The sequence below is a fragment of the Durio zibethinus genome, chromosome 19 (assembly GCF_047325235.1).
Source record: "Durio zibethinus cultivar Kanyao isolate XHJ-2024 chromosome 19, ASM4732523v1, whole genome shotgun sequence".
Taxonomy (NCBI): Eukaryota; Viridiplantae; Streptophyta; class Magnoliopsida; order Malvales; family Malvaceae; genus Durio; species Durio zibethinus.
This window is the reverse complement of record NC_143180.1, coordinates 15,625,283-15,650,460: the sequence shown is the minus strand read 5'-3', so window position 1 is coordinate 15,650,460 and position 25,178 is coordinate 15,625,283. Positions and strand designations below refer to the sequence as shown.

At 28.9% G+C, this 25,178-nt stretch overlaps 1 protein-coding gene across 3 annotated transcripts; it reads left to right on the top strand.

Annotated features, from left to right (window-relative positions):
• Positions 1-2,120: 2,120 nt before the first annotated feature.
• On the top strand, positions 2,121-8,749 carry LOC111310413 (3-hydroxyisobutyryl-CoA hydrolase 1-like). 3 transcript variants are annotated; one of them, XM_022909854.2, is made up of 14 exons: positions 2,121-2,265; positions 2,628-2,708; positions 2,792-2,860; positions 3,532-3,595; positions 3,873-3,937; positions 5,069-5,152; positions 5,421-5,505; positions 5,869-5,954; positions 6,913-7,034; positions 7,350-7,410; positions 7,564-7,662; positions 8,084-8,185; positions 8,282-8,323; positions 8,417-8,749. In XM_022909854.2, exons 1-14 carry the CDS (start codon positions 2,233-2,235, stop codon positions 8,558-8,560), a joined length of 1,137 nt encoding a protein of 378 aa, XP_022765589.1. In that variant the 5' UTR covers positions 2,121-2,232; the 3' UTR covers positions 8,561-8,749. The 3 variants fall into 3 exon arrangements, with proteins under 3 accessions (XP_022765589.1, XP_022765588.1, XP_089604704.1); XM_022909853.2 differs by having other exon boundaries at positions 3,858-3,937; XM_089748578.1 differs by having other exon boundaries at positions 2,156-2,265; positions 2,620-2,708; positions 3,858-3,937.
• The last annotated feature ends 16,429 nt before the right edge of the window (positions 8,750-25,178 follow it).

Below are 25,178 nucleotides of genomic sequence, written 5' to 3'. Positions count from 1 at the left end.
CCACTGTTTTATACATTTTGATTGGGTTTTGTGTAATTTTGACTTGAGTTGATTTTAAAGTTTACTCATTTTATTTATTCTTTACTTCTCTTACATTCACGTGAAAAAGTATCATCCATACAAATACCATGCAAAATAATTTGACATTAATCATATGGGTCTTCTTTTATTAGGCTTAAATATCGATACATTTTATGGACTTTTAAAGGGTTGTAAAAGGGCTTGGGTTAACCATGCTAAAATATTTTAGACAAAATTTGGTGTTTACAGCATTCAAAATGCCAACTCTCTATCAATTACTAAACCTAGCGATCTAAAACACGATATAGTGACACAACATGAAAATGATATGAATAAAAGACACAAAGATAACACGGTTTAAATTTTGAAAAAAAATCATAAATAGGTTTAATAAAACAAAAAAAAAATGTCTTTCATGTTTTTGTGTGGACACAAATTATAACATATAATTTTCATGTAAAAAATGATATGAATATATGAATTATCAGTATTTTATACTACATGAGTACATGAATTATCAGGTCTATCAATAACAATGATGATAGAAAATTTACCTATAGGCATCAAATTTTTTTAACTTATCCAGTGCCCAAATATAATTCTCAAAATGTTCGGCCTTTATGTACACAATGCAAAAAAAATTCATCTTAGTGGGAGTTACATAAACAATTTTAAACAATGGCATACAATACCTATTCATTTTATAAATGCAATCTATAATCAGGATATTTAAAAAAGCTTGTAATAACTCTACACTAGTAAGATGAGCCCAAAACAAACCTTTTACACAATTGTTAGACTCGTCAATCCTCTACTACCAGTTTTCTCAACATATTTATGTTTTTTACGTTTATTGTATATTATCTTCAAATTCTTATGATCATATTATTTTATGGTAAATAGTATGTTTCTGAGTCAAATTATACTATTGGACATGTTGGCAACTATTCTCCTTTCTTTTTAAGTTAATCGACATGCAAATGAATATCCCTCTAATTGTGTTGCTGGTAGATGATTGTAAAATTCATAAACTATTTTTACGCCTCACTCATCATCCATTGCCAACTTGATCCCATATAACTTAAACAGGTAACCGCACTTTTTCATTCATGTTCTCTTACGTTGTATTTCTACTACACTACCCTTATTATTTTACTCTGTATTTTTCATTTCATTCACATGCCAATCTTATTCTAAGTTTCCTCGAGCTTCTCACCTCAAAGTTTTTAATCACAATTACAAAACCTTTTTCTTTTCCAATATGCTTAGCCTATGAAATCAAAACTTCTCTACTACAAAACACCTGCACAACATATTTGACTTAATACGTCTCTACAAATTAACATTCTATGCATTTTAATAACACTAAACCTCAAAAATATAATCTTTCTTCTTTTGTAATAAATGAATCGTGGAATCACATCTAGTATCTAAATTTTTTACTAATTGATCCTACTCTATCAGTGCAGTTTTCAAATTAATCTACATATCACAATATGTTAAATAATTATAATTAGAACAAATATACAATTTTTAGAAATTATAGTTTCTTAAAAATTATGCTATATTTTCAAAAATGAAAATTTGAAATTATAGCATGATTTTTGAAAATTCATTATCGAAAATCATGTTGTATTTTCAAAAATAAATTTGTGTAAATACATTTTATTATTTAAAAATTCATTTTAAAAAATATTATTATATTTTCGAAAATGAATTTTCATAAAAATAAAAATTATATGCTCGATTGGGTTGAGATATCATTACCTTGTCGAGCTTGTCTCTTATATTATTATTTCTCATTTCTCTATTCCATTTTACACAATTTATAAGATTTAACACATGTTACAAAAATTTGATTTTAGTTTCAAAGATTTAGTGTATGAGAAAGAAAGAAGAAAAGGTAAAGAAGGAAAGAAGGGCAAATGAGGTTGTAGAGGGTAAAATTGTAATTTCATTATATATAAAATTGTTATTTTCATATGATCATTTAAAAAAAAAATGATGGTTTGTAGAAAGGAGATTTGATTGTGCATTTAGAAGTACATTTTGGATTTGGATGGATTTTCGATGTTACCGTTTTTACCCCCCACACTTACTTAAAACTGTAGCCTCTGCTTTAATACTCGTTCCCGGTGTCCGAAAGAAAAAAAAAAAAAAAAATCACTCATTTGGCAGTTGTTGCTTGTTGTTCTGAGAAGGGGACTACACATGGCTTCATCCGTTTCTCCCCAACAAGACGAGGTGCTTCTTCTGCTCTTTTGCTGGGTGTATTTTATATTATTTTATTCTGTCTTCTAACGAATTTCTTCATTCAAAAGACTTGATTTGAATTCTCAAAACAAAACCCAGAAAACATTCCACTCCTTCACTCTCTTTGCTCCTACTACATATACCTTCAAATTAACTTAAACCATTCTACCAATACAAACTTTGTTTATCGTCTTATTAATTGAAATTGACTTTATGTTGATTTTTATTTCAATTACAAATATGTCAATCTGTCTGGCGGATTTTGAGTTCCCAGAATCTTTCCTTGCTTCACAGCTTAAACTAAGTTTGGCATATTTGGGAGGGTCTTTTATATTTCTTGATTAGCTCTGCAGGTTCTAGTAGAAGCAAACAGCTTTGCAAGAACACTAACCTTAAACAGGCCTAAGCAGCTCAATGCCCTTTCATTTCAGATGGTATGATCTGTTGCTAATAGGTTAATAAAGTTATTCTTGTTTGAAATATAAAATAGCAATAATGTTTTCTCTCTTTATGGCAGATTTCTCGGTTATTGGAACTTTTTCTTGCCTATGAGGAGGATCCTAATGTCAAGCTGGTAATAGTGAAGGTACACACACCTATGAAGAGACAGCTTTACTACCCATTTTCTTCTACTTTGTTAAAAGAAACAATATGACCAAAAAAAAAAAAAAAAAAAGAAAAGAAAAGAACATGAAATTGGAAGAATTTGAGTCTGATTACATTTTTGGGTTGCATACAAGTGTGCCCGGTCTCTGCTCTTTTGTCATTTCAAGTTGGTCAATAAGATTTGTTTCGCCATTATACTTGCTTATTCCTAGAATGTCCAATAGAAATGCTATCTATATTCTGCGTTAACTATCTTAGTACATTAGCATGGTCATATACATTCAACAGTCATGACTTTGCTCTGTGTTAATTTATAATCTCTGCCCAGATTAATTTTGGAAGTCTAATTGGGCAAGATAGGTGTCTTATATGGTTCTTAGGTCAAGGCGATATAGGAATTTACTTCTCATTGGTGCCATTTAATTGGCAGAATACACTTGAAAGGGGCATTGTCTGCTCAGTTTTGACCAACGATATTCCTTACTGTAATCAAATTGTTGAAAGACTTAGTTAATTTGCATGAATTAAGTTTTTTGAATGATTCTGGAAGATTTGCTAGGTAATAAGTTATCTTATTTGACTAAACCCTTCCATAAAAGAATGTTTTAGCATTGAAGAGAATGTACCTGACAGGTGGCCATTTGTCATTAGGGAAAAGGAAGAGCATTTTGTGCTGGTGGAGATGTTGCAGCTGTAGTACGTGATATTAGGGCAGGTATAGATTCTTTCATTTGTTATGGATCTTAGATACGTCTACTAATCTTTAGGTCTAAAGGGTTAATAAGTTACATTATTAGTTTGCTATCACCTTTGTTTCCTCTTTCTCAACCTCACATTTGCTATCATTTATGATTGTTCTTTTGCTAGCACAGCGAACCATATTTGAAGTGCTCAGTCAAAAGTGCTTTCTTTTTCCATCTCTTTTATTGGATGAATTTAACATCAATGATTTTTTCTTATGCATTTATATGCTTTAGATTGTTGGAAAGCAGGTGCCAACTTTTTTTTGAAGGAGTTCACCTTAAACTATTTGATGGCAACCTATAGCAAACCACAGGTAAACCAATTGGCTTTAAGATTCCATTTATTTCACTAAAATGTTCTTCCAGGAAACAAAACTTTTTCCTCAAAATTATTTCTCTGAAATGCTAATATATTTTGTTGTTTGGTAACATTGCAAAAAAAGAAATTCTCTGACTATGCGAAAAATATCTTCAAAACTCTCTATCCATGGATAATTTAAACTCCAGTGCCTCAGTAACATTTCCACACCATCTAAACGAATCATCATAAATTCTTAAAAAACTTTTGAATTTATGAATTAGAAATAACCATATAACGCAATAAATTAGTAATAAAATTCCTTCAAATTCTTTCAATAGATTTGAATCGTGTTTTACCTATGACCATAATAATTTTTCCTTTCCTTTTTTTTTTTTTTTGGCCATTAGGACCATAATAATTTTCCAGGTCAAGCAAAATTGATAATAATTAATCAGAACTTCAAATTGTTCCCAACCCACATCAAATTTAATCAATACAAAATAATGCATAAAATTAATCTTCAAATTCATATGCTAAATCCTCAAACAAATTAATCAAGAACAATAAAAAATTTGGAATTTGAGCATAAAAGAACACAGAATCTGAAAATTAGCAAAAATGGAATGATGGGAGTGCAAAATCAATTGAGAAGTTGCTGGGCTTCCTTGACAAGGTTTTCAATTGTGAATTTGAAGTTTACACAACTTGCAACTCTTGATATGGGTGGGGTGTTTGGGTTGTGATCTGAGATTTCCAATGGAAAAGGGTCATGGATGGTCTGTGGAGAGGAAGGAAATAGATTGAATGGGAAGGGAAAGATGGAAGTTGTAATCAGAAGAAGAAGAGAACATCAATTGCTGAGGTCTCATGAGTGCGGAAAGAGGAAGAAGGGAAGGAGGAATGGGAGAAGCTGTTGCCACTGGTTTTCTTTGTATGTTGACCAGAGAGGGTTGTTCCTTTGACCATATTATTTTCTGTCAACCAAACACCAGAAAATACAGAAATAGATTTCTAGAAGTCAATTTCGGCCAAACAAACAGACCCTAAGTAAAATTTCATAAAAGAGACATTTAAGACTATGCTGACTTTAGCCTACATCAAGTATATGTTTCTTCTAATTGTGAGAATGCATATCTCATTGAAGGTTTCAATTCTTAATGGAATTGTTATGGGAGGTGGAGCTGGTGCTTCAGTGCATGGTAGATTCCGTGTTGCAACTGAGAATTCGGTATTTCTCTCTTTATGTATCCCTTCAAGTATTTTAGAATTTCCTTGCATTTATTAGAAGAAAACATTGCTATATTAGCATTCTTAGCTAAAATTTTCTCTATTGTTTAATCAATAATTATAAACCTCCAATTAAGATAATGTGATGTCTTCCATAGATCTTGTCTACTTTTTACATTTTCTATAAATTTGTGAGACAATCAGATTCTATGTATAGCAGTTTTGTTTTCTCTATCTATATTTTTATATATATATTGCATGTTGTGTAGGTTTTTGCAATGCCTGAAACTGCTTTGGGACTCTTCCCAGATGTAGGAGCCTCATATTTCTTGTCAAGACTCCCTGGATTTTTTGGTAATCCCACTTATATCATTGATAATTTTATACATGCCCTTATTTACTATTATTTTTAAAATTTCGTATCCTAAATCCTTAAAAAAAAGAAAAAAAAAAAAGATGAACCTTTGTTTAACCTCTTCAGTAGCATCCAGGATTTTGACTGATGCCTTTTGCAGTTACAAGGAAAAATAGTATTAAGGCACCATAAATTGGGTTCTACTTTATGATAGCTACAATAGCAATCTTTGGTCTTTGTTGGGTCTATTTTGGTTTGTAGAGATGTTTCAAGTTGTATTGATTGTTCTAGCTAGCCCAAAAACTTGTATGCTTGAATTTGCTTTGTACTTAACTTCACATTTTGTCGCCATCTTCTGGCAGGAGAATACGTTGGTCTTACTGGCTCAAGGTTGGATGGTGCAGAAATGCTTGCATGTGGCCTTGCAACTCACTTTGTTCCTTCAGCAGTACGCTTCCCAACCTAATATATAGCTGACTTCAAATATATTTGAGGAAAAGTAGATTCATACTGGTTGTTTAAGGAAACAAGATAGAATGAACACATAGCAAGTGTCGGTTTTGTGTTCCGTTTGGCAAATAAAGTTAGCTTGCAATTTTCTTTTTATTCTATTTAAACATTAACCTTTGAAAGTTAAAGTGTAGAGTTACTGTCAACTAATAAACATACGCTTCTATATCAAATAAAGCTACTTTTGTAACAATAACCAGATTCGTCTTATAAGATTTTATACACAGGCTTCTTTATTGTATTGAGTTACATTTGTAACTCAAACCAGATCTTTCCTTTGGCTGGGGAAACTAAAACCAGATTTCTGTCTGCACTTATTAAAACAACTAAAACTGCAAATAAATTCTCTTACTTATCTTTGCTTTCTGAACTGAGGAAAAGCTGTGCTGTGATTATTTTAAGTACGTAACTCAGATTATATTGACCAGAAATATTGTAGAATGGAGTAAAAAGTCATATAATTAGCTAGTTAGCACAACTGTGCTTCTGTTAATGTATTGACCTTTAAGTTATCTAACCATCTAGGAAGTCATTACATTTGGTAATGTTTATAGAACAACTAGGCTATACATGCATATTTTGTAAGGGCTTCATTGTAAATTTTCTCGCACTTGAATTGAAATTGACTTTTTGGAAGTTTGAAATCATGTCTATAGCTTTTAATTCCCCAAAAAAATGTTACCCTCCATTCAAGTTGCCACCTGTGGAATTGTTTTTCCTGCTCTAAGAAAGCATTTGATTGTACTCTATGTTTCATTAGAATCCTAAAATCTCTGCTGAATTTATAATTCAAAATGGCAGTGTGAACCTCTCTTGTTTTGTGACTTAGAATATATATATTTTTAATAATTTTAGTACTTACTTTATTTGTTTGTATCTTTTCACTTAACCAACAGAAATTACCCATGTTAGAAGCTGCATTATGTGATGTAGATTCCAGTGATCCAGCAATCATTTCATCAATTATTGATCAATACTGTGAGCAACCTTCATTGAATGAGCAGAGTGTGTACAATAGGTTAGTTTTCTATTAATAATTTATTATCCTGCATAGAAAGTTTGATATTTGCAGCCCAACAAGGGGGAGAGAGATATCTTACATATTAATAGTGAATATAAAAATTTTTGAATATCTGCCCTTGTATTATAATTCTTTTTATGAAAGATGAGGTAGCCGATAACATTAAACTGAAGGCTCATATTTGCAACATTTATGCATTCCAAAAGCCTGGTTCAGTACATCATATTTAGGATTTGTAGTTTTTGAAATCAAACTTGCTGATGTCATACTGACATTCCTAGATCCTAATTATCATTGCTAATGTAACTGCAGATTAGATGTCATTGATAGATGCTTCTCTCAAAAAACAGTTGAAGAAATTTTATCTGCTCTTGTAAGTTGATAATTTGATTTTGTTTGTTCTGGGAAACATTAATCTAGTGCTCTCTTTAAATGTTTCTTGCATGTGTTTTCAAAGTTCCCTGCAATTTATTATACCATCAGTAGATGCCATCTAAGACAAAAATCTGTGAATACGCTTTCACAGGAGAGGGAGGTTGTTCACCGAATGGACGGTTGGATCTCTGCTACAATTCAAACACTTAAAAAGGCTTCACCAACAAGTCTTAAAATTTCTCTTAGATCAGTAAGTTGACATATTCATATTGATTGAGACATGCTAATGATATCATTATTTGTTGAGGTTGCTTTAGGGTTTCTGCTTTAGGTAAATTTCCCCACCCTACAAACATGATATACGGTATGTAGTATTTATCAGATCTTTTATTCTAGTTCATTTTGAAACCCTCCATTAACGAATTTAGCCATAAAAAAATTGTCACTCGTCAATTTTGGCATATGAATATTTTTCTCTTATGCTGGTAGTGGCACAACTGAAACAAGAAAGATAATATGACTTTTCATTTTCTTTTTTTTTTTTTTAACAAGGAATGAATTGATTTCCCTATATATTAGTAAATAAAGGATAATGGAGTATCTGATTAGGAGATTGTTTGAAGCCTGATGAATTGTTTCAGCTTGAGCTGACTCTGCTCTTACAATATCAGATTAGAAAAGGGAGGCTCCAAGGCGTGGGTCCATGCCTTGTTCGTGAGTATAGAATGGTGTGTCATGTCATGCGGGGAGAAGTCAGCAAAGACTTTTTTGAGGTTTCAGCTGACTCAAATATCTTTATGTATTTTAAATTGCTTTAGTTCTCATTGTTTCTTCAGCTGATTAAAAATCTTAATACTTCCTCAATGCAGGGTTGCAGGGCTCTATTACTGGATAAGGATAAGAACCCAAAGGTTGGTATTCTCTTTCCTGAATCTTCAATCACTTATTTCCATTTTATGATGTTTCTTAAGAAGACTGACTGAATTGCCTCTTTGGTTTGCCAGTGGGAGCCGTCCAAATTGGAGCTTATTGCTGATGGTACAGTTGACTGCTATTTCTCCAAGGTGAACAATGAAGATTGGGAAGATCTAAAGCTTCCCACTAGATCCAAGTTCAACTTGCCACCGTTTGCTATTGCAAAGCTTTAGATGACATTTAAAATGGTGTTGAGTATAGGGCAGAAAGATGTAATAAGCTGTCATGTCACTCCTTGATGAGTAATAAGCTGCTATGGGCATTTTATGCAACATAACTCTGAATTCATATGAGCCCAATAGAAAATTACCACAGTTAATTGTTCTCTATATATATGTGGAGGGGGTGTTTTTCATTCTCTATTTGAAGCAGCATGGGCATGGCAGTAGTCATTCATTCTCCTCTCCTGTTTGGCAAAATAGTTCTTGCAAACACCATCTGACTGGAGGCTGCGTGAAAGTTGAAAAACAATAAACAAAAAACTTTATTCTCAACTTAAAGTTACCAATATAAGAAATGGGCTAAACTTTCGACCAAGTGGGGTAAGATGTCATTCATAGGGTGCAAAAAAAAGCATTAAAGTAGCTCTGATTTGGAGATGAGTCATTAAAAAAAAAGAATCTAAAAGATCACACGGTTAAGGTACTTGCATTAGTTGCAAAAGCTATCCTAACAGTAAAATTTGTAATAATTTCTTTCTCTTTCTTGTAAAACGAAAGAATCACCAGTCAAACAAACTACATCTCAAAATTCTGGTAAAATCTTCCTCAACAAATCTTTTGAGGTGCTTTTAGCCCCCCCCCCCCCCCCCCCCAACCCTTTTTTTTTTTATGATCTCTACATTTACTTTTAAGATCTTTCTCTATATCGTTGATCTTCTTCTCTGCCACTTTGCTGGTTTTTTCTTAAATGCCTATGGACATTGTGAAAAGCTTTCTAATTGAAAAAAAAAAAAAAGCTTATGGCTAAATTATGTCAACAATTTCTGTACTTTATTCAAATTTGATATTTAATCACTTTATTATAATTTATATAAATGTAATTCTTATACTATTTTGATTTGATAACTTTAGTCAAATCATTAATTTTGTTAAATTTTTATTGTTAAATTTGTTGACATGACAATTTTATTAGTTAAAATTAGTTGTCAAATTATGTAAATGGTTCATATACTCGTATAAAATTTATAATTTAGTCTTTTTAGTATAATTCATAAAACTTTGTCCTTGTATAAGTTCAATTTGATAATATTGGTCCAATTACTAATACGATCAATTACTCTTCGTTAATTTTGTTGACATGATCGTTGATTGTGCTAGCCTAACATTGAATATGCTGATGTGGTGCCTTCGATGGATGAAATCGGTTTATTTTGATTGATGTGGCATCGTTTGGTTAAGGGATTGATCTTGTTTAAAAAAAAGATAGATCCCTTTTACCTTAAAAACTCTAAGAAACCTTTTTGATAAAAAAATGAATTGATCTTATAAGCTAGAGGATTAATCAATCTTTTTGCTTTTAAATTTTATTCAATTTAAGCTTAAATTTTTTTAAAAACAACCATTAATTAAATAAAAACCTTTCTTGCTTATTTTTAAGTGAATCAAAGAGAAAAAATCAAATAAAGAAATAAAGCAAAGACATCAAGAATGTGATCGAAGGTGTCATAACAGTTTTGAGAGTCGCTGACGAATTTGAAAACAAAAAAGAGTTGCCATCATTTTTTTTTGTTAGGTGTAATTGGCCACCTATTAAAACTTATTCTTTTAATAAAATTTTAAAATTAATTAAAACTTTATCAAAAAAATAATTTTTTGGTCTATGAAATTAGTTTAGGTTCAGGAGTTGGTTATGCTCGGGGAAGGATTAATACCCCATGTTTAAAACGGTACTAATTAATTATATGTTATCCTTAAATTATGACTAAAATGGTCTTAATTTTGTATTTAAAATTTAATTTCTTTAATTTTCTTTAAAAGCATTTTTTTATTAATAGCTTGCAAAATAAATAAGAACCCTACATATTGAAGAATCCCTAAACATATTTCAATATTCTGAAAATATTAAAAAGAATATCTCACTTAAGAAATTTTTAAAAATCACTATTTGAAATTTTCAAAAAACCTATTTTCGACGGTTCATATTTATTTTCAATATTTGTACTTAAAAAAACGTGGAGTATAATATCTATAATTTAAAATCAAATAATATTTTTTAAAAAATTTATTATTTTTATTCTACCAAAATGAGAAACCGATATAAAAAATTATTCTAAATACTCTAATATATTGGCAACATTTTAGATAAATTTTTTCACTAGAGTTTTCTAAAGAATCACTATTCGGACCTTTAGGATCTCATTCTCAAAATTTTCCATTTAAGTTCATAAAAAATTGTATTACTTAAAAGTTATGAAACAATATAATGATCTATAAATTTATTTCCTAAAAAATGCATACTCTTACAAATAATTTATATATATTTTATCTTTTTAAGAAAATTGTTTAAATTAAAGAAGAATAAAATCTTTATATTGAAAAGAGTTTATAAATATTCTAGTACTTTGATAATTTTTATAAGTTTTTTCTCACCTAAGAAATTCTCAAGAATCACTATTTAGACTTTTCAAAGTCTCATCATCAAAAGCTTCAATTACTTTAATATTTAAAAATCATATAATAATATTATTATCCATAAATAAATTTATTTAAAAAATATAAAATTTTATATTATTTAAAAAAATACTCAAATTAAAGAAAATAATAATAAAATGAAAGTTTTATTATTGAAAAGAAGCTTATAAATATTTCATTACTTAGGTAATTTTTAGAAAACTTTTCTCACTTAAAAAATTCTTGAGAATCATTATTTAGACTTCCTAGAGTCCTGTAATTGGAACTTTCAATTACTTTCAAGATTATATAATGTCGAGAACAAGTACAACATGCATATGAAAAAACATATTATATATATAAAAAACTTATTACCTATCTTCTTTATGTTATATTTTCATTACTCACTTTAATCTTGTCTTAATCATCTAATTATTTCACTATCGTTATTAATAATTTTTAAAAGGAATAAAGTAAAGAAAATCTTTTTATTGAAAATTTTTTAAATACCTTGATACTTTGACGGTAAATTTTTTTAAAAGAATTTTCTCACCTAAGGACTTATTAGGAATCTCTACTCGGACTTTCTTATAATCTCATCCTCAGAGATTTTATTTACTTTTTCCTTTCTTATTTATTTTTATCCTAATTCCAATCTTTAATTTCTATTATTATTTTTATTGAAAAGCAAAAATAGTTAATCACTATATTAATTTTATTCCTAAAAGAGCAATTATATTATTTTATTGTTATCTAATTTAATTTTAGGGAATGAATGAAAATTATTTGTATTGAATTTTTTTTAAATAATCGATTATTTTGATAGTATTTTTTAAAAAATATTCTCACTTAGAGATTTTAAGGAATCGCTACTCGGACTTCCTTAAAATCTCATTCTCGAAAATTTTCATTCGTGTTATTATTAACATTATTATAAATTTAACGTGTAAGAAAAATAAAATATGCCAAACATAGATGAAATTATGAAAGACTAAATTAAAACAAGCATAGGAATCCAAACAATAAAGAAATTAACAACTTATAAAATTAAACTTTCAATTAAATCTAAACAACACCAAAAAAATGTATAAGTAAAATTAAGATTAACACTCAAGAAAATAAACCTTGTTGGGAACAAACTTTAAGCCTAATATTTTATAGAATTTTATTTATTACAAGATTCCAACTAAAGGGGTTTACCAATCTACTTTTTATTATTCTAATCATGTTAGGCCAAAAGGAAACATAAGATCCAATTAATCTACCACCATGGTCCTCGCGCTTTTTTATACAGAGCTTTGTTATCTTATTCAGATGGCTTTCTTTCTTTAATATTTCTTCAATCCTAAAAGAAACCATGCAACCCATGTAATCCCACCCTTTTTTAGAAAAAGCTTAGTTTTTTTCTTTATACGGCTTTCCTTCCAGCTTTAGTTTTCCTTTACCCATGGCCTTATTTTATTCTTGAACCAAATTAAAACATGAAAGGTGTGACACTTTTACATCTGTATGTGGCACGTGAAAGGTAGAAGCTTTATGCTTCCATGTAATGAACCAAAACTAAAGTTGGCATTTTTGACACAATACCAATTTTTGCACTCCAAGGTGATAACAACAAACCCGAGCCATTAGCATTGCCCAGGCAATGTTTGAATGCCTTTGAAAACTATGAACCCTACCTTTGATGAGTGTCTTGGGAAAGTGTTCTTTCACTTTTCTTTCTAAAAACTCTTTTAAATAGTTGCTATAGCTTTGAGGATTCTATTATGGCAGACAAAAAGACAATTTTTTTTAGATTCTTTTAGCTTAAACGGGAACCATTCATGTTAGAAAAGAATGCATCAAATCTTTTTCATATAAAAATCTAAGAAAGCTACCCGAATATTCCCTCAAATTACATAAATGAAACAAGATGAATATTACATGAACTTAAATGCAGGGAAATGGATAAAGGAGCTACCTTTCCTCTGAAATCCCCTAAAGATAACAATCTCCTTCCTTTTATCCAAGCTCCCTTTATTTTCCTCAAAGCTTTTTTCTCTATTTTTTTTCTTAGCTCATTGTCCTCTTCATTTATGGTCGTTCCTCCTTTTCTTTTCTCCTCATAACTCCCATTTCTCTAAAACCAAAAAAATTTTCTTTTTTTTTGCAACAAAAAAAAATCCCCTTTCTTAAAAAGAACCCATATTGTCTTCATTCTATTCATGTGACCAGAACTTCCTCCCTAAAACAGGCCATTTCTTAGGCCTCTTCTATAAAGACTATATTTGGTCCATAAAAATAACTTTAGGTGTACAAATAGGCCATATTTGGCTACAAATTGAGCCATGTAATGGGCTATCTGTGGACTTTTTTCGGGTTATAAATGGGCTGAATAATGAGCTACATTATGAGTTCCATTTGGGCTTCGTAAAAAGGTCTCTAAATGGGCCAACTTGTAGGCTTAAAATGCACTTTTAATTGGGCTGTAAATTAAGCCCGTAATCAGGTCCTCTATTAAGTTGTGAATGGGCCCTTTAATCGGCTTTTCTTTTTTTTTTTTATCAATTTCAAGCCTCTTTTGATGGTTATCTTGGGCTTTTAATTTGGCCAGAAAATAAGTCATTTTAAAAATTATCCATTTTGATCTTTATTTTGGTATTTCGTAAAACAAGCCCTGTTTAATGATGTTATATCATTCTAGACAAAATAACGTGTTTACAAAAAGCTTTAAAAAACTCGAACTTCAATTTATCAAATCGAACTTGGGTTTCTTCTAACTAAGATCCCTCCATATACTAATTGAAGCAAATAATAAATTGAAATTATAAACTCTTTGTGCTTCAACATTACTTTGTTTTATTCAAAATTTTTATACTCTTCCACCTCAAATGTACCAAAATAGAATCAATTCTAAAGACTTGTGTCTTATGTATAATTTATTTTTTTTTCATTTCAAAAAAATAACTTTTTTTCTAAATTTGGATTGTTAAATATAAAAACAACAAAGAGATAGAGTTTTAGATAAACTTTAAAGTGTTGGTAATGTTATTTTTTTATAGGTAATTAGTTTTTAAATTTTTATAAAATTTTTAATTAAACTTATATTAAAAAATAACTTTAAAGAAAATTATATTAATAATTAAATAATAATTGTTTATTGAAATAATTTTTTTCTTTTATATGTTTCAATATAAATTATACTAATATAATTATATTTTGTTGAATAAAGTTTTTCATCTATATAAAGGATTGATTCCTTAGCTAAAAATTGCCATATTAGTGAAAATAAACCGATTCCATTCATTAAGTCATCACATCAATAATGTTAATGTCACATCAATAAAATCAATGATAATGTTAACAAAGTTAAAGGGGGAGTAATTGATTGCATTAGTAATTAGACCAATATTATTATATTCACTTTGTATAAGGACAAAATTTTTATGAATTATACTAGAGGGATTAAACTTCAAATTTTGTTTAAGGACAAACATCATTTGCAAAACTTAACAATTGATTTCATCCACCCAAATTGTCACATTAGCGAAGTCAACACCCATATTATTAAGTCAACAATCACGTCAGCATTTTTAATGGCAAAATTTGATGAAGTTAGTGATTGACTAAGATTATCAAATCAAAATAGTATGAGGTTTACATTTGTTTCTCTTTTATATTAAATGAACTAAATTTTATATTTTGATAGAGTACAAAGATTGTTGGCATAGTTTGATCTTCATTTTATAAAAAGACAAATATATCTTACTTGAGGGACATTGAATTGTTGTATTAATCTCATATTGGTGGACTAACAAGTTATTTTTTATGGGATTATATTAATTAACATTAATTAATGAGTAATTATTGTGGTGTTATATTATAATATAGCTAAATTAGTGTATAGTGTCAGTTAACTATGATTTCGATGTTAATTCCGTAATTAAACTAATAATGAGATAGGTTAATATAGACTAAGATGTTAAGGGAGGTCTCCACTCTCACATATATATAAGCTTGGCCCATAGGTTTATAATATCAATTTTGGTTAAAGAGGAACAGAGCAGTCTCTCTCTAATTTTCTATGCAGGTCATTGTTTAAACGACTAATGTGGCACTAAGAAACACTGGATGGTGGCTTCACTTTTCATGGATCTCTGTAACTCAAGATTGAACTTTTGTCCTCATCCAAGTTAATTTTATCACGTTTTAAGTTTGTGTTAGGGACTCATTGAGTTTTTAGCTAATTTCAATGATAGGAATTAAAGCCAAACTCATCGAAAGAGTCATTGACTGTTTCAATTTTGTTGTATGCCCCTATCGAAGCTTGTTTTGAGTTTTTGAAAAGTCATTCTACATTTTATGATTTTTTTGCTCTAAAGTGTCATTTTATTATTATGAAGCTTAAATAAGTGGATATGTGAGCCTTGAGAGCTTAAAAGATGTCAAAATGAGATTTTTTGGTCGGGTTGGGTCAGGATGATCTTTTTTTTTTTGAAAAACTTAAAAATCTAAGGAAGATGATACACTGCAATGTCCAATACTACATGATGGTGCATCAAGTGTGTGTGTGTTACAAGGCTCGATATCATTAATCTAGCATGTGAGTGCATATGCACACTTTTAACACGTGAGAAAATGCTTGCAATGCTCATGCCATGCATCTGACGTGATGGTAGGCACGTACAATGCACACACTTGCATGCACCTAGTATTGGAAAATAAATTATTAATAGAAAACTAACCAATTGTACACACTTTTCTCTTTCAATAAGGGTTACTTACAGTATTGATTAATAGTTGATGCAATGATCATTGGATCATTGGAATCTACATCGCATAATGTAGTTTTTAAGGCTTTCTGTTGATTGATTAAGATATTTGCAAGCGCATGGAATCGACAAGTGGTGATATAAATATTGTTCCCACGAAGATTATATATATTGTGAGTAACAAGTACCGAAATTATATCATCCTTTCTTATACTTGGATAACCAAAAAATTATGTAATTAACTAAACTAATGTGCAAACCATGCAATCTAAGCAAATTGAACCCTAAATAAACTATAAAACATATAAAAAATTTAAATTAACTAAATAATATGCTATACAATTAAAATAAATAAAAAAGAAACTGAACCAATATATGAAACCCTGAAACTCAAAACCCTAATCTCATGCAATTTTTTAAACCCTAATATAAAACCCCTAAATCAATTTTTATTAAACTTTAATTGTCAATAGAATAAAACCCCAAATATAAAACCCTAAAATAGAAACTAATCAAAAAAAATAACCATAAATCAATTCAAGAACATGTAAAAGATTATACAACAAATAAGATTTAATCCATAAAACATGCAACCTATGCAATCAATAATGAATATGATCCAAATCTAACCCTAACTATGCTAAGTAAATGCTCTAACAAGAATTAAACATGCAATTAAAGAAATTAGATGAAAACAGAAATTAAACTAAAGCAATTAAATTAAATCTAAACAAGACTAGATAAAGAAAAATCAACTATAAACCAAAAACATGAAACATAACCTATTTTTGTAAAATTAGCAAACCAGAAACTAAATCTGCTTGAAACAAAATATAAAGATGCCTAAATAAAACTTATTTAATTGAAAATTTGAAAAGAAAGTGCATAAACTAAAATTTAAACAAAACAGAAACTTAAAGATTAAAGAAAATTTAAAACAAATTCAAGAACAAGAAAACTAAAGTTGCTTAGATTGGTTTGACCCTAACCCCCTTACACCCTTTTTCTAAGACTTAATCTATGTATTTATAGGCAAAAAAAATCCAAGAGTGTTCAACTAGAATGGATCTCTTATTGGTAGCACACTGGTTCAATGGATTAAAATTCTTGAATCTAGGAATGCTTATTGAAATTGAATTCAATAAGGACTTTTCAAAAAGAAAGCTTTTAGATCATTATTGTCTTCTAGATCATTACATACCATTATTTATATTGTAGCAACTCTTCCATACCAAAAACTTACCAAAAACAGAATCCTACCAAATCAAGAAAGTTATTTTCGACTTTAGTAAATTTAGCTTCTAAAAATTTGCTTCAAATCCTTCCATCTTGATCTTGATCTTCTTTTTTATGCCTTGGCTTGAATTCTTGAAGAAAAATTAGAAATTAACTTCATCCAAAAAGTTTCCTTAATGCTCATAAAAGTTATATTTATAACCCATGCAAAATCTTACTCCAAATAGAATTAGGAATACTTCCTCACTAAGTAAAGAAATCCAACTGTAAATAGGAGAGAAAATAGAATTGTCATGTCATCATGCCACATCATCTTTCTTAACCAATAAGAAAACTCTTTATGCCATATCATCTATTAGTAATCTCATGCATGTGCACCTACACAAGCTACCATGAACTTGCAATCACTTGAAAGTACAATTTTACCCTTATTCTTATAGTCGAAATTCCCTCTTCAATTTTTGCATGAATTTTCTTCATTTTTTTTTAAAGATTCATCTTTCCATCTTCATTAGACTCCATAAAGTCAATCTTGAACTCCTCTCCTATTCTTGAACTTCAAGATTTTCATAAAAAATCAAGAACTTTCAAGAACATCTCAACTACCTATAATATAATAAAAAATTATCCAAAAATCATCAAGAATCTTCAGGAATTACCAAGAATAATTTTTTTCTTTTAGAAAACCTATAAAATAGAAAATTCACAATTTTAGGAGTAAAAAGAACATTATTTTGCTACGAACTAAGCAAAAATCAACATTTAAAACACTAGATATAACTCTATAAAATAAAGTTATCATTGATTAAGTGAAATGACATAAATAAATAAAGAAAGTATTAAAATTATGGGATAATGTCTTGTTTGACCCCTGAATTATTGTAGTTTGTTGGATTTAGTACCTAAACAAAAGGAATTTCTAATAAGGTATCTTAACTACATTTTTGTGTGTTCATTTACCCCAACCGTTAACACTATTAATCCTAAATGCTATTGTGGTATGAACATCCAGTAAAATATTGACACATGTAAAAAAAGTACAATTAGTGTCATATCATCAATTTTATGTCAGCATTAAAAGAAAATTTTCAAAAAAATCTAAAAAAGTTCTAAAAAATTAAGAAAATATATAAAACACAAGTTTTTTTCAATTCATTTAAAACATTTCCTCTAGAAAAAACTTCAAACACTTTTAACCCCCAAGAACACTGGCCATTTCCAAACCTAGAAATCGATGGCTCACCATCATGCCAGCCACTATCCACCATTGTTAGTCGATGATTGCCAGTATTGATTTAAGCTAGATTTCATTTGTCGGTTTCTTTCAACCTCCTCTTTCATGTTCTAGCCTTAGTTTTTTTTTTTTTTAAAAAAAAACAACTCTTAGAAGCCTAAATCTAACCTCAAAGATTTAACCAAATTTTTTTTTTTATTAGTTCTCCTTCTCCGATGGTCCTTATATTTTACTATGTTGTCTCTTTCCTCAAAGCCCTCTTACTCTCCAAAAATCTAGCCTAGAAACCATCCCAAACACCTAAACCTAAATCTTAATTTTAGTGTTATATTTTTTTATTCGACTATTGTTTTGTGGTTCCCCTTTTAGGGATATGGTTTTTTGTGTATTTTTTTATAGGTCTAGATGGGGTGTTGATAGGGAGAATTTTGGGTGTTGGAGGTAGTATTTATTAAAGTTTTGTTTTGGCTATGAACAAGACTCACAATCTTGGTGGTTGAAGGCTGTCTAGGTTGTATGTAATGGTGGTGAGTATAGGTTTCGGTCTTTGGGTTGTTGGATTTATTCAATTATTGAGAGGGTGTCTTGGTAGGGGTAGTTTTTCATGGGTGAAGTGGGGTTATGTTGATGGATGGTAATGATTAATTGGTTCATTTGTTGTTGATTTCATGAAGGTAGCAGCGTCGATTTCACAAGCTTTGATTTTGTTATAATTTTAAAGAGTTCTTCCAATTTAGGGTGGATGATGGCATGGGTATGGAATTTAGGGTGTACTGTTTAAGAGAGAATTAATTTTTTTTACTAATTCAATTTTTTTTTCAAAATATATAGCCACATAAGCATGACATTTAAGCAACAATTTAAGTTGACATGTCATTTTGCATCCAAATTACATTTTTTTATTGGCTAAAATAGCCAAGTCAACAACTCTTCTAACGGAGTTAACTCTTGGACAAAATTGATACACGATTTGAGAGTTTGAGTACCTATTTAGCAACTTTTTTAGTTCAGGTATCAAATCCAACAAACTATAATAGTTTAAGGGTCAAATAGGACATTATCCCTAAAATTATAAAAAAATTAAGACACAAAATAAAAAAGGGTCATATTACCCATTTTAGATTATAAATTCAGTAGAGATTTTAGGATTCTAATGAAGCACTAAGTAGGATCAAATGCTTTCTTAGTGTAGGAAAAACAATTACATAGATGGCAACTTGAATGGAGGTTAACATTTTTTGTGAAATTACAAGCTATAGGCATGATTTCAAACCTCCAAAAAGTCCATTTCAATTTAAAGGATAGTTGTCTTAACGAACTAATTATTTAAGTTTTTAGTGCTTTCTACGATATTTCTAGTCATTATAATCTAAGTTATGTATCTAAAATAATTACAGCACAATTTTTCCTTAGATAAAAAAACATAGATAAGTAGGAGAATGTATTTGCAGTTTTAGTTGCTTTAATACGTGCATATAGAGATCTTATTCTAGTTTCCTCGACCAAAGGAAAGATCTGTTTTGAGATACAAAAGTAGCTCTATACAATAAAGAAGCCCATTCACAAAATCTTAAAAAATGAATGTGATTGTTTTTATAAAAGTAGCTTTATTTGATATAGAACCGTATGTTTATTCGCTGATAGTAACTTTATACTTTAACTTTCAAAGATTAATGTTTAAATAGAATAAGAAGAAAAATGAATGCTAACCTTATTTTCCAAACAGAGACTTTGCTTATGTGATAGTGAATTTACTAAAATGACAACTTGGATGGATGAAATTAGTTATCAAATTATGTAAATGGTCCACGTACTCACATGAAATTTGAGATTTAACCCCTCTAGTCTAATTCATGAAATCTCGTCCTTGTATAAGTTGAATTTTATAATGTTGGTCCAATTACTAATGTGATTAGTTACATTTAGTTAATTTTGCTAACCTGGCCATTGACTTTGCTTGCCTAACATTGACTTTGCTGATGTGGTAACTGAGTTCAATGAAATCAATTTATTTTGCTGACATGGCATTTTTTGAGTAAGGCATTAATCTTTTTTAAAAAAGGATAGATCCCTTTTAGCTTAAAAACTTTAAAAAACCTTTCTGTTAAAGTATGAATTATTCTTTTAAGCTAAAGGATTAATCAAATCATTTTGCTATTAAATTTTATTCAATTTACGCTTGAATTTTATAAAAAAAAATTGTTGTTAATTAAATAAAAACTTTCTTGCTTTTTTATTCAGTGAATCAAAGAGAGAAAATCATATTAGGAGATAAAGGGAAGAGATTGGGAATGTGACTGAAGGCTTTGAGAAACTTTGACTTCAATTTACCAAACTGAAGCTGGGCTACTTCCGACTAAGATCCTTCCCCATATACCAATTCAAGTAAAAAATAAATATGAATTAGAAACATTTCGTGCTTTGACATTTTTTTGTTACTCAAGATTTCTATGTCTTCCACCTTATACCAAAATAAAACCAATTCTAATGACCCGTGTCGTATGTATAACTATTTATTTAAATAACAATAATTTTGTTTCTAGATTTGGATTATTAAATGTAAAAACAACAGAAAGATAGAGTTTTAGATAAACTTAAAAGTGTTGGCAATGTAATTTTAAGTGTAACTACTTTTTTAAATATTTATAAAATTTTTAATTGAACTTATATTAAAAAATAACTTTAAAGAAAATTATATTAAATAATTAAATAATAATTATTTATTTAAATAATTTTTTTCTTTTATTTGTTTTAATATATATTAATATTAATATAATTATATTTTTTTGAATCAAATTTATCTATATAAAGGATTGAGTCCCTTACCAAAAACTGTCATGTTAGTTAAAATAAGTTGATGTCATCCATTTAAATTGTCAGTCACAATGTTAATGCCACATCAATAAAATCAATGGTTACATTAACAATGTTAGAGGGGAGTAACTTACTACATTAGTATTTGGACTAATATTATCCAATTCAATTTTTATGAGGACAAGACTTTTATGAATTATACTAGAAGGACTAAACTATAAATTTCATGTAAGTACAAAGGCCATTTGTATAAATTGACAACTGATTTCATCTACCCAAGTTGTGATGTCAGCAAGGTCAATACTCACAGCATCAAATAAATAGTTACATTAACATTTTTAATAGAAAATTTTGATGAAGTTAATGATTGGATTAATGTTATCAAATCAAAATAGTATGATGTTTACATTTTTTTATTTTTTATAGTAGAGGAACTAAATTTTAGATTTTACTAGAGTACAGGGACTGTTGGCAAAGTTTGACCTTCATTTTATAAGTAGACAAATCTATCTTACATAAGAGACATTGAATTGTTGAATTTATCACATATATTGGACTAACAAAATTATTTTGTCAGATTATATTAATTAATATTAATTAATGAGTAATTATTGTGATATGTGTGATTTGGATAATAATTTCATAATTAGACCAATAATGAGATAGGTCAATATTGATGAACATGTTATGAGAGGTCTCGGTTCTCTCTCTCTCTCTCACACACACACATACACATAGATATATATATATATATAAAGCTGGCAATTAGGTTTCATAACTTTAGTTTTGATTAAAGAGGAATAGAACAATCTCTCTCTCGTTTCTCTCTATGTAGGTCATCATTTGAATGATTGGGGTGGCATTGAGAAACATTGGATGGCGGCTTCATTTTTCATAGATCTTTGTAATGCAAGAGTGAAATCTCATCCGTATCCAATTCAATTTTTATTGTGATTTAAATTTATGTTAATGACTCAATGAGTTTTTAGCTAATTTTACCAATTGGTATTAAAGCCAAAAGATGTGTCAAGATAGGGTTTTTTGGTTGAGTTGGATCGACATGATCCCTTTTTTTTAGAAAACTTAAAAATCCAAATAAGATGACAGGGTGTGTGCACGGTATGCATTTGACATTGTATTTAGGTGCAACTAGCGTGTGCATTACAAGCTCCAATATCATCATTCTAGCATGTGAGTGCACGCGCCACCCTTTAATGCACGAGTAAGCATGTGCAATGCTTGTGTCACACTTTTAAAGTGATAGTAGTCGTATGCAGTGCACGTACACACATTTAGTTAGAAAATAAATTATTAATAGAAAATTAACCAATTGTACACATTCTAGTCTTTCAATAAAGCTGTTCACAATGTTGATCAATAATTGATGAAATGGTTACTGTATCATTGAAATCTACATCACATAATGTAGCTTCTAACAGGGGTAATTTCTATTGATTAAGTGAAAGATAAAAGCAAAAAAAAAAGTACTAAATTTTTTAAAAAAATATTCAAAGGCACAAAACAAGTGAGTTTCATACTGGCCATTTGGGATAATAAATTCAGTAGAGACTTTAGGATTCTAATGAAGCACTAAGTGAGATCAAATGGTTTCTTAGTGTAGTAAAAACAATTACACATATGGCAACTTGAATGGAGGGTAACTTTTTTTGTAGAATTAAAAGCTATAGAGGTGATTTCAAACGTCCAAAAAGTCCATTTGATTTCAAAGCATAGTTATCCTAATTAGCTAATTATATGAGTTTTTACTCCTTTCTACAATATTTCTAGTCATTATAATCTAAGTTATGTACCTAAAATAATAAAATGTAGCTTTTCCTTAATTCAAAAAGCACAGATAAGTAAGAAATGTAATTGCAGTTTTAGTTGCTTTAATAAGTGCAGATAGAGATCTGATTTTAGTTTCCCTAGCGAAAGGAAAGATTTGGTTAGAGTTACAAAAGTAGTTTTATACAACAAAGAAGCCCATGTATAAAACCTTAAAAGATGAATTTGGTTGTTGGTAGCTTTATTTGATATAAAAGCATAAAGTAGCTTTATTTGACATAAAAGCATATGTTTATTAACTAATAGTAGCTCTACACTTTAACTTTCAATGATTAATGTTTAAATAAAATAAGTAGAAAAATGCATGCTAACTTTATATGTCAAACAGAGACTTTGCTGTTGTGATGTTGAATTTGCTGTCATGGCAACATGGATGGATAAAATCAATTGTCAAATAGTCCATGTATTTGTACGAAATTTGAAATTGAGTCCCTCTAGTATAATTCATAAAACTTCATCCTTGTATAAGTTGAATTTGATAATGTTCATCCTATTATTAATGTGATTAGTTACTCTCTGTTAATTTTGTTGATGTGACTATTAACTTTGTTGGCCTAACATTGACTTTGCTAAAGTGACGACTTAAATGGATGAAATTAGTTTATTTTGACTTACGTGGCATTTTTTGGCTAAGGGATTTATCCTATTTAAAAAAAGATAGATCCCTTTTAGCTTAAAACTTCTAAGAAACCTTTCTATTGAAGAATATATTGATTTTATAAGCTAGAGGATTGACCAAATCTTCTTACTTTTAAAATTTATTAAATTTAAACTTTGATTTTATAAAAAAAAAATAGTTGTTAATTAAATAAAAAAACTTTCTAGCTTATTATTAAGTGAATCAAAGTGAGAAAATCTATCAGGAGATAAAGTGGAAACATTGTGAAAGTGACAAAAAGCTTCGAGAAATTAGGACTTCAATTTATCAATTTGATGCTAAACTTCTTCCAACTAAGATCATTTCCTGTATATTGATTCATATAATGAATAAATTGAAATTAGAAACTCTTCGTGCTTAAACATTACTTTGTTTTACTCAAAATTTCTATGCTCTTCCACCATAAATATACCAAATTAGATCCAATTCTAAAGAAAGGTTTCTTATGTATAATTTATTAGTTTTTTTTAATTTAAATAAAATAACTCTTTGTTTTTCAAGATTTGAATTATTAAATATAAAAACACAAAGGGATAGAGTTTTAAATAAACTCAAAAGTATTGAAAACGTAATTTTTTATCTGTAACTAATATTTTAAACTTTTATAAAATTTTAATTAATCTTATATTAAAAAATAACAAAAAAATTATATTAAAAAATTAAATAATAATTATTTATTTAAATAAATTTTCTCTTATATGTTTTGGTTTATATTATTAATATAATTATATTTTATTGAATAGAGTTTTTCATCTATATAAGGGATTGATTCCCTAACCAAAAACCATCATGGTAGTTAAATAAAATGATTCCATCGATTTAAGTTGTCACATCAACAATGTTAATGTCATATCAATAAAATCAATGATCACACTAACAATGTTACTGGGGAGTGACTGACTGTAATAATAATAGGACCAATATTATCAAATTTAATTTGTATGAGGATCAAATTTTTACGAATTATATTAGATGGACCAAATTTCAAATTTTGGGTAAGTACAAAGACCATTTGCATAATTTAACAACTAATTTTATTCACCTAAGTTGCGATGTCGACAAATTCAATGCCATATCAGTAAAGTCAATGTCCATGTCATCAAGTCAATAGTCACGTCAACATTTTTAATGGCAAAATTTCACGAAGTTAGTGATTGAACTAAGAATATCAAATCAAAACACTTTGAGAATTACATTTGTTTATTTTATAGTAAAGGGACTAAATTTCAAATTTCGATAGAGTAAAGGGACTATTAGCATAGTTTGACCTTTATTTTATAAGTAGACAAATTTATCCTACTTGAGAGACACTAAATTGTTGTATTAATCTCATATTGGTGGACTAACAAAGTTATTTTGTATTGAATTATATTAATTAATATTAATTAATGAGTAATTATTGTAGTACTCTGTTGTAATAGACCTAAGTCAATTTTTATCGAGATTTAAATTTGTGTTAGTGACTTGATGAGCTTCTAGCTAGTTTCAACAATTGATATTAAAGCCAAACTCACCAAAAGAGTCACTAGTCACTTTTCATTTTGTTGTACACCCTCATCAAAGCTTGCTTTGAGCTTTAAAGTTTTGAATTTTTAAAAACTCTTTTTGCTTTTTATGATTTTTGCTCCAAATTGTTGTTTT